This window comes from Lutjanus erythropterus, chromosome 17 (assembly GCF_056507025.1).
Source record: "Lutjanus erythropterus isolate fLutEry1 chromosome 17, fLutEry1.hap2, whole genome shotgun sequence".
Classification (NCBI taxonomy): Eukaryota; Metazoa; Chordata; class Actinopteri; order Lutjaniformes; family Lutjanidae; genus Lutjanus; species Lutjanus erythropterus.
The window spans coordinates 14,631,064-14,642,119 of NC_139333.1; the positions used below are offsets into that span (position 1 = coordinate 14,631,064).

At 40.2% G+C, this 11,056-nt stretch overlaps 1 protein-coding gene across 1 annotated transcript; it reads left to right on the plus strand.

The window, feature by feature from the left end:
• The first annotated feature begins 1,615 nt into the window (after positions 1–1,615).
• LOC146311952 (uncharacterized) lies at positions 1,616–10,368 on the plus strand. The gene is made up of 6 exons (XM_084740776.1): positions 1,616–1,838; positions 3,942–8,882; positions 9,308–9,503; positions 9,802–9,881; positions 9,960–10,051; positions 10,143–10,368. Exons 1-6 carry the CDS (start codon positions 1,785–1,787, stop codon positions 10,201–10,203), a joined length of 5,424 nt encoding a protein of 1,807 aa, XP_084596902.1. The 5' UTR covers positions 1,616–1,784; the 3' UTR covers positions 10,204–10,368.
• Positions 10,369–11,056: the final 688 nt, after the last annotated feature.

The following is an 11,056-nucleotide window of genomic DNA, read 5'->3' on the forward strand; positions in this document are numbered from 1 at the left end:
TGTTTTGCTTTTGTTTGTGAAAATGAGTAACCAGGCAAAGTTACTGTTCTCCTCTGTTCAGTTTTGATATCTGTTGTTGGTCAACCACTAACATAGGTTCTCATTTCAAAATACACTTCTGGTTTTTTTTTCTTGCACTGTGACCACAGGAGTGTCACTTCACTTTGCTGTGCAGAGGACGTGCTGTGTGGTTAAACTGAGAAATTCAGGTGTTTAGTTTAGAACTTCCTCCTATCAAATTATATACAGAGAATGTTTTCATGACTGTGGCAATGTCGACAACTGAAAACATAAAATACTGTTGTTATTCATTGTATATGATTTTTTTGCTCATTTTGTGCTCTATAAAATTCAACTTTTATACATATAGCATACGTTATACCTTTTACCATAATTCTATGCATTTACTCCATGTTTTGTAAATTTCTTAGGCTCTGTGACCAATAGAAAAACATACTTAACATACTCACAACCTTAGCTGCAACTACTCACTATTGTTCTAAAAGTAACGTGACAGGGTAAGGGGTGATATAAATATTAAATAAATAATGAATAAAAATAGTAACATATTTAAATACAACTTGACTCACACAATGCATGCTGGGAAGTCTGCCGATATGCTGATCATGTTTCTTTAGAAACTTTATCAGTGATTGAACTCTGGAAAGTACATTCATTCAACTCATGATTTCAAGTCAAAAGACTTAAAGGTAGAATTATTCACTTTTATAAGTTCTGAAATGTTCATAAAATAAATATTAGAAATATTAAGTTTAATTAACTTGAATAATAAAACTTGTATATTTATGTTAAGTTTTAATGAGAAAAGGTAATTTTATTCCCCTAAATTCCTGAGTGGTTTTGTTACAGTGTCAATGGCATGTTGAGCCATTATCAACCCATGAATTTTTTTTTATTTTTTTTTTCAATTTTTATAAATTTGTTAAGAAAAAAAAAAAGTAAGGAAGCAGCAGAACACCTGAGTGTACTGACTTGAAATTAACTCCCAGATGACTGACCTTACCGATTGACTCTGATCAATTTACCTCTAACCTGGAGCAACGTGAGCCACAGGAACTTTTTTTTTTCAGTCATACTTTCAGTGCCCTTTTTCATACATGTATTTTTGTCATTTCAACTGATAGAAGACATCCTGACAAAAGGGGAAATACTTTCATTACTTACTTCTGTCTCATTTTTCCGTGCCTAGAAGACAACATAAGTTAAAAGTGTATCATCATACCCCACTCTCCCCTACTCTAAATATCAGTAAACCAAAGCAATGCTACTAGTGCATAGGATTAGGATGTTATTGTTAATATGTGGAAGTTGGTCCTAATTTGCAGAATCAGTCATGGAGACACTGACCCACACAGGACGTCCACTGTTTCCACCATGCTTATTAATGAGTGGAATATGCTGTGGGCAGCAGACTTATTTTAAAACACCAGTGTCTCACACATCATCTGTGAAACCATTGCGTGCAATGTTGCGGCCGGACTCTGCGCACATCCGCAAACTGTGCAACACGTAGGCTCAATGCACCGGCGACTCAGCTGTGTTAATCAGCCTCTTCCTCATTATGATACCCCGGACATATGTCAGTATCAGGAACTTAACCGTGACTACCAGCGGACATCGCGTGTGGGTGGATCCGCTTGCTATCGGGTCTCTGATTAATCCTGAAAAGGACAATTAAACAAACAGGCTGGTTTGATCTGTCATCACATCCAGAGGAGATTCAGTCAGATGGTCAGAGAGTCAGGGGGGAGGAAAGTTTGAAGATGGACAACGACGGTCCCACTGCCAGGGTGGAGAGGACTTTCTGGACAGTATGGGTGAGCTGCTGCATTATTTACGAGTGACATCTGCTTTAACTTTAATGTTAGAGGCAATAATGGGGACTAAAGTCTCTCTGTCTGTCTGTGTGCACCACCTTCTCACCCACACAGTGTGAATGTCTCTCTCTCCCTCCTCCCATTGTCTGTTTTTGTGGGTTTGTGTACCTTGCACACACACACACACACACACACACACACACACACACACACACACACACACACACACAAGCATGTCCATAATTTCCTTATATATATTTTTTAATAATTTCTCGAAACTGTCCTAGAGAAAGAGAGTCAAATTTACCAAATTTAAGGAAAATAAAGACAAAGTTCAGTTTAATGTAGACTCTTATTGTTTGCTGTTGATTTCTAGAGGATCTTCCTTTTAACTCATGAAAATGTATTTTGAGGAAGTTTGTTTTTCATGCATGTTCATTTTCAAACTTGCCTGCAGAGAAAATTGTACATTTTTGCATATTCATTGTACAATGATTTGAACTTACACTATCTTATAGCATTCATTTAGAATTGATTATTGGTGGTTTAGTGAGAAACCATCCTAGGAAATGATATAATTTATGGGCCCATTTAAAAAAAAAAACTCTTGCACAAGTATGTCATTCATGATGGTTGTGCTGCATTTAAAGGGATAAGTTGGCACATGTAATTTGTATTCCAGTCAGTGATAATGGTAAATGTAGTCAGCTAAAGCAATCAATTCCTCAATGTGTGCTTTATTGTTCTTCTGCTGCTAAATCTTCCTGCATCCGGTGATGTCACATGCTATTGGTCTCCGCCTCTGGGTAGCCAGAGGGGTGTACTAGATGAGTAGTTTTGTCACATAACGATATGTTTTGGCTAACAGAGTGATAGCTATAGTCTAGGGTGGTGATACACGGCAACTGGACATAGGTGTCAGAAGCTTGCACGCTGTGCATTCTGGTACATGTAGGCACTGCCAGCACAGCTCTGCAATCAGAAAAACTCAGCTTTCTTGGTCCATATAGCAGCACTATGGACTTTATTGCTTCAAATGACTACATTTACCATCAACACTGACTGGACATCCACATGAAAAATGTTGAATTTTCCCTTTAAAGGTTTGAGTCCCGGGCCCTGCTATTATTGCAGGCCTAAAGCTGCTCTAATCAATGTATTTATAGTAAAAATGGATCATATGACTTCAAGGTTAATGTGAAATGTGCTGCTTGTAGTAATGAATTGTTTTGGTTTTACAGCCACAACTTTGCTATTTTGGTTCACTTTCACTGCTCTCATCAACCTGGTTTCCAGCTGTGGCATACAGTTGTTTTTGTTTGTTCATTAGCCTGATAATCAGAATGGATTGGCATTTTGTTTCACTTAATTGATTACTAGCTGGTGAAGATAGTGCAGCATTTAGCAACTAAAGAACTAGATATAGAAGAGATGGAGCAGACAAAAACAGAGCTTAAAGGAAACATGAACTTAAAACACTCTGATGAGCAACACAGTCACCATACAAACCATGAAATACATATCATAAGATGCAAGTCTTGTGTTTACTTCCCAATATACTGTCCCAAGATGGCAGAAAAAATAAAATACTGCAGATTTAAATAGGACCACAATCAATGTTGTTAGTTTCACCTGCTGTGAAAAAGTTCTGTTAATTTCACTCCGGATATTTTGATTTGAGATCTCTCTGCTCTGTACAGGCCTGTCAAGATCTTCCACACCAAACTAAGGAAACCATTTATGGACTTGGCTTTGAGTCTGGGGGCATTGTTGTGTTGAAGCAGGAAAGGGCCTTCCCTATAGTGTTGCTGCAAACCTGGAAGTTCTCTATTGTGTGCATAGCCTTGTGTGATGTAACATTAAGATTTCCCTTAACTCAAACTAAAGGACCTATCCCAAACAATAGAAAACATGCTACCCTGGACCAAGAGTATTGTGAGGTATATGAACAGGAGTGTCCATATACTTTGGGCCGTATAGTTAAAGTATAATAATTTTTAATCTTTTGAACAAATTATATCAGAAATACAGAACAAATGCTGATTAATCAATAGCAGAAATAAGTCAAAAGTCTCTTTTTCTTTCTCACCATCTTGTTTTCAGTACTATATAACCGAAGCTGTCAGCAGATTCTTCAGACCAGAGCCCCCGAACATTGTTAGAAATGACCCGAACTCCATCCAGGAATCTGCAGACAACAGTCGGCCTGCAAACTGCGGCCCTACAGAGGGCGACGCTAGCGGGAGAGAAGTCGATGAGGAACAGCATCTTGCGACAGCTTCTGTGCTTAGCTCATCTCGACCGGTTGTTGCCTGGGAACCTTGCACCACAGACATCGACTTAGGGCCTGATGAAGAGAGCAAAACCCAGCTGAGCAGAGGCAGTGAGAGCGAAGCATCTGACCAAGGTGAAGGAACAAGAGAGGAACAGTTCATCCAAACAGGAAATAATGAAGTAGGGCTGCTTGTTGCAAAAAAAGATGATCAAAAAGAATGTGCAGTTCACGGACCAAATGAGGCGCCAGTGAAGAATGACTATGAAGAAATTACAGGTGATGCAAAGAGTGAAGACATGGAGGAAAGCAGAGGAAAAGCTGGTGCTGAGGAGGAAACTGGGAGCATGGTGACACTGGATGACCAAAAAATGGATGAAACCACAACAAAGATCCAAGTAATGGAGGAAGTCAATCAAATGCACAGTGACAATGAACAAGATTTGAAGACAGATGAGGTAAAATTGTGTGCAACCACAGCTTTGAGTCTAGAGGAGGAGGATACCATGCACATAGAAGAAACAAGGGTGCAGCAGCATGAGGCAGATACAGCAGTGATGCATGAGGAAGTTAAAGACAGTAAGAGTGTGTTGCTGCTGCTGGCCTCTGAAAATGAAAACAAGTCTGATGATGGAGCGAGACAAGTTGAAAGTCCACCCTCAGTCAATGAAGCGTTGTCAGATGACGACAGAGATTTCAAGGAAGACCCAAACTCTGCCTCACTGCATGTTGAATTACAAGCGCCCCTTGACAAAAGTGGCATTGTGTCTGAAGATAAGCTCATTGTTGTTGGACAAGAGAGTGTGATGGCTCAAAGAAGTGTAAGTGATAAAGATGAGGATGCAAAAGAGAAAGAGGATGAGATTGAACAAGAAAATGTGAATGAGGCTACAAACAAACAGACAATAGATGAAGTGCCAGAGCAGGACATCAAATCAGCCACTGAAGACAGTCAAGAAGAGGACAGTTTAACTACACATGTAATGTGCAGTGAAGAAGTTGTACAAAATGTTAAAACAGCTGAATTCACTGATGGAGAACAAGAGGATGTGGCCAAAGACACCACAAGAGAGTCAGATGGTGTTGAAACTGGTGCTGAGGACACCACTGAGAGGGCAGTGACACTGGATGATCAAAACATTGATGAAACCATGATAAAGATCCAAGTTCAAGAAGATGAGAAAATGCACCATGAAGATGAACAAGATTTGAAGACAGATGAGGTAAAATTGTGCACAGTCACAGCTTTGAGTCTAGAGGAGGAGGATACCATGCACATAGAAGAGGCAAGGGTGCAGCAGCATGAGGCAGATACAGCAGTGATGCATGAGGAAGTTAAAGACAGTGAGAGTGTGTTGCTGCTGCTGGCCTCTGAAAATGAAAACAAGTCTGATGACGGAGCGAGACAAGTTGAAAGTCAGCTCTCAGTCCACGAGGAGTTGTCAAATGATGACAGAGATTTCAAGGAAGACCCGAGCTTTGCCTCACTGCATGTTGAATTACAAACTGCCCTTGACAAAAGTGGCATTGTGTTTGAGGATGAGCTCATTGTTGTTGGACAAGAGAGTGTGATGGCTAAAGGAAGTGAAAGTGATAAAGATGAGGATGCAAAAGAGAAAGAGGATGAGATCGAGCAAGAAAATGTGAATGAGGCTGCAAACAAACAGACAATAGATGAAGTGCCAGAGCAGGACATTAAATCAGCCACTGAAGACAGTCAAGAAGAGGACAGTTTAACTACACATATGATGTGCGTTGAAGAAGTCGTACAGAATGTTAAAACAGCTGAATTCACTGATGGAGAACAAGAGGATGTGGCCAAAGACGCCACAAGAGAGTCAGATGGTGTTGAAACTGGTGCTGAGGACACCACTGAGAGGGCAGTGACACTGGATGATCAAAACATTGATGAAACCATGATAAAGATCCAAGTTCAAGAAGATGAGAAAATGCACCATGAAGATGAACAAGATTTGAAAACAGATGAGGTAAAATTGTGCACAGTTACAGCTTTGAGTCTAGAGGAGGAGGATACCATGCACATAGAAGAGGCAAGGGTGCAGCAGCATGAGGCAGATACAGCAGTGATGCATGAGGAAGTTAAAGACAGTGAGAGTGTGTTGCTGCTGCTGGCCTCTGAAAATGAAAACAAGTCTGATGATGGAGCGAGACAAGTTGAAAGTCAGCTCTCAGTCCACGAGGAGTTGTCAAATGATGACAGAGATTTCAAGGAAGACCCGAGCTTTGCCTCACTGCATGTTGAATTACAAACTGCCCTTGACAAAAGTGGCATTGTGTTTGAGGATGAGCTCATTGTTGTTGGACAAGAGAGTGTGATGGCTCAAAGAAGTGAAAGCGATAAAGATGAGGATGCAAAAGAGAAAGAGGATGAGATTGAGCAAGAAAATGTGAGTGAGGCTGCAAACAACCAGACAATAGATGAAGTGCCAGAGCAGGACATCAAAGACCATCAAGAAGAAGACATTTCAACTGGACATGTTACATGTGGTGAAGAAGTTGTACAGATTCCTAAAACAGAGCTGCACACAGCTGAATTCACAGATGGAAGACAAGAGGATGTGGCTAATGACTCCAAAACAAGAGAGTCAGATGATGTTGATACAGAAAGCCATGGTGAAGTGATCACTGGAAAATTTGCTTTGCCAACAGACATTCCTGTAGATGAGAGATTTTTTGATAAAAATCAAGAAGAAGAGAGGCTTGACCAAGAAGGTTCCTTGGAAGTAGCAAGTAGAGCCACCTCAGTTACAGTAAAACCTGAAGGCGAGACTAGACAGGAAACAAGCACAGAGTTTAAAAATACTCCCCAGGACATATGTGAAGGCCGGATTGTTGTGTCGCAGGAGCTAAACTCTCCAACATGTGAGGAAACACAAGAGGGAGTTCCTGAATACAACAATGAGCCAGCAGAGGCAGATGAAAATACAACACAAAGGTTCCTGGAAGTAGAAGATTGTGAGGAAATCCAGCAATTACCAGAAGAGGTGGAGAGCAAAGACTCAGAAAGCCTTCAAAACAGTGGCTGTAGCATCGGAGCTGAGCATATGGAAGAGGAACAAGAAAGCATATTAGATACTAAGGAAAGTTTTGATTTGGTTTCGGTGGAGCCACAACAAACAGAGAAGCCACTGGTTGAACCAGTAATTCAAGCCTCAAGACTTTTATTTGAAGAAGAGGGAGGAAATTTATCGGTTGACCCAATGAAGACCGGGATCAGACACTCAGAGAAGGAATTTGAGTCAGACATTGGCTTTCCAAAAGAGGTCCAAGACGGGACTGAAGAGCTACTGGTTGAATATGAGTTAGATGAAGGGATATGTGCTGCTGGAGAAACTTTAATGTTCCTCAAGGCTGAAGCACCGGAGACAGTTGAACCTGTAGATGCCACAAACTCAGACCAAAACAGCTACAGTTTGCTAGAAGACTTTACTGAATCTGGATTCCTGAAAGAGTCAGTTAAGACTGAACCTAAATTACTTGAAGATAGTCCTGTAGAAATGGTAGATGCAGGGATAGACATGGAGGAAATGGGCTGTGGAGTTGAGGAGGAGGCAGCAGAGGATGATGTGCAGAAAAAAAATGAGATGGAAATTCTAAATCTGCCGGTAGCTGCAGAAAATAGTTTGATTGCAGAATCTGAGGTAGTGCAGACAAAAGATCAACTATCAGGCGAAGTGCCCGAGATAATCAGTGATGGAACAAAGACAAGTGAGTCTGAACCAAAAGATTTGACTGCAGAATCACCAGAAGAAACAACAAAGAATGTGACAGAATCAGAGGGCAGTTACGCTGAACAAACAGTTAGCCCAGTCAGTGGACGTCCAGATGTGATTGATGAGGAGATCCTTGACTTGTGGATACAGGCGGCCTCTTCAGAGGACACAGATGGCGCAAAACAACAAGACATGCCCAAGCCTGGACAACAAGTGGATACGGAAATAGACCCATCAAATGATGACCAAGATGAAATGTCATCAGTGCACTCAGAGAAGGGTGAAGTGCAGCTTGTGGAGTCTGTGAGTGACACAGAAATGTCTTCATCAACAGCAGAGTCTGGATTTTCAGACCAGTCTCTCTGTGAATATGGCACGCAGAGTAGTGAAACTCAGCAGCTGAAAGCAACTGGTGCAGGTTCATTTCAAGGCATGTCTGACATATTGGCTGATATATCTGAATCACCAGACATCTCTGAAGTGTCTACACAACAACCCAACTCTCAATCTCAGGATTTATTGATGCAGGAAACACTTCAGACAAGGCAATCATATCTGAAAGAGGAGGAATCAGGATTTCATGCTGATTCAGGACTTACATCATCAGAGGCCAGACATCTAGATCAGGAATTGGATAAATCACAAGAAAAATCAGACAAAGAGACTGGATTGGAGAAAGAGAATGAGGCTGACATAACAGACCTAACAAGAAAAACTGATTGGAAAGACACTGAAGTTGAGAAAACAAATATTGAAGATGAGCCTCTGAAGACAATGATGTCTGACTCTCTAGACAAAATCGAACACGCTGACTCAGGACGATCTAGAAGTGGCTCAGAGGCTTCATTACAAGAGGGAAATGTGTCGACAGAATCTGGATCACAAGACGACACCTGCACCGAATCTGAGTTATTGAAGTTGCCTTCACTGGACAAACCACAACCCAGATGTTCAGAAGATATTACTGATATACTGCCCGGGCTAAACAGGGCTGAGGTAGCACAAAAGCCAACGTCAGAGTCTGAAGATGTGATGGAGGTATTGTTTCATATTTAACATATTTAACCATAAAAATGACTTGTTAAAGGAATAGTTTGGATTGTTTGATGTGGGGTTGTATGAGGTTCTTATCAATAGTTAGTGCATTACCTACAGTAGATGTTGGTCAGCACACCCCCCAGTGTGAAAGAAGAGAGAGGACCCGTGTGGACTCTAAACAGTGTTTTTAGGTGGCTAAAATACCTTGTGTTGTTCAACCTGTCCACAGCAGTTCATTGCTTAGCCTCTGTACTGGTGTTGACCACCATCATCTACTCTAGGTAATACACTGACTATTGATAAATCCCTCATGCAAATAATCCGAACTATCCCTTCAAATAAATGAATAAAATTCATACATTAAAATCAGACATTTTTCATAACCTGCAAAGATGGTGTGAATTTAGTGGTTTTGGTTGTTGCAGGTGGATGCTTTTATGCTGGATTTTGCTGCGCAAAGGTCAAGAATTGCTGTTAAAAACCCTCGTGTGAGGCCACCCAAAGACCCCCGCTCCCTGCTACATATGCCCTCAGTGGATCCCATGCCCTCTTCACGTCCGCCTGTCAAAGTCCCTGCAGGTGTACCTTTGGGAGGTTTGGGCATTGGAATAAAACTGCCTGGTAGGTAATTCACAACATGGTTGTTAGTTGTTTGGTCCATGAATTGTCAGAAAATGACGATCACTGTTTCTCAAAGCGACATCCTCATGTCTTGTGTTTTTCCACATCCCAAAGTTATCCATTTTGCTGTCATAGAGGACTAATAAAATCAGAAAATATTCACATTTGAGAGGATGGAATCTGATATTTTGGACATTTTTTTAAAAAATCAAAACAATTGACTAATCATTGCAGCTCTCTATATTTTATGCCCAGTTATAATTCATAAACTGTAAATGATCCCACTTTTGTTTTTTAGGGCTTGGCGCAGGTTTTCCTGTTTTAAAAAAGACACAACGGTTGATGAAGGATGAAAATAGCCCTGACACCGTCTCACAGGTACTATAATGTTTGCTGAAACTAAGTTTTCTCTTATGTGGAGGTATGTGCATTATTGAAATGTCACAATGTCAACAGGAACCTGAGACAAAGCCAGTGGAGAAGAGTGACACTGCTAAACAAGATGAAACCCCACACAAACCTAAATGGATGCCACCAGGACATGCAGGGTAAAGTCACGTCTCTGAGTACTGATATTATTATATTCAGCATCTTGCGTTCAAACGTTCTCTGATTCTTGTTTTTCTTGTGTTTCCACAGATTTGGAAATCCACTTATGTCTGAGCTGAAGAACAAACTGAAGAAAACCACAAAAGAATGAGAGGAATATGAATTGTAATGCTCTGTATTAATAGTTGAATATAATATACAAATAGCTTTATTTTTGGTGTATTATCAAACTGAATATAGTGATGAAATCATTTCATTGTGTCAATTATGCACCCTATGTGTGACTTTTGTAATAAAGCTTAACTGAAAAAGTAAATGGTATTTTCTTATACAAAAGTGCTTATATGTGGCCTCAGTTGGTTTTTAGGACACACAGTCATCATAGCCTTAAATCACATTTTAATTGAATGTTAATCCCCTCAGTTTATGTAAAGGACTTCAGGGATTGAGTAGTCCATGCAATATGGGCCTTGGATTTCTGTGGGGGGAAATTCAACATGCTGTAAGTGTCTTAAGTAAATTGTTGGACCACACTGAGCTCTCAGAACAACTCTCATCTTGTGTTGCGTTGATGGTGTGTCAGTCCCAAATCTCCTATAATGTGTCCAACTGGGTTGAGATCTGTTGACTGTGAAGACCATAGTGTATGACTGACATAATTTTCAGACTATATAATGTACTACATGCCAACCAGTGAGCTCCTCTGAAAGGAAGCAAAGAGGTTTGTTATGCTTTTCCACTCAATGATATAGGTTAAATTTGCCACCCATAATGTTATGATGGATCAGTACTAAGTATATGTTTTCAACAGTATAGTGTTTACAAAGTGATCAGCCAGACATAGCACTTTTTCCCACAAAATAAAATACAAATACAGTAAAATACAAAACTGATAGTATGTTAAGTTGTTACTTGCATAATATTTTGATATTGGTATTAAATTTAGTTAGTATTGGTGTTATTACACTGAACAAAAAAAAGTTAATATGCATAAATTGTTTTGT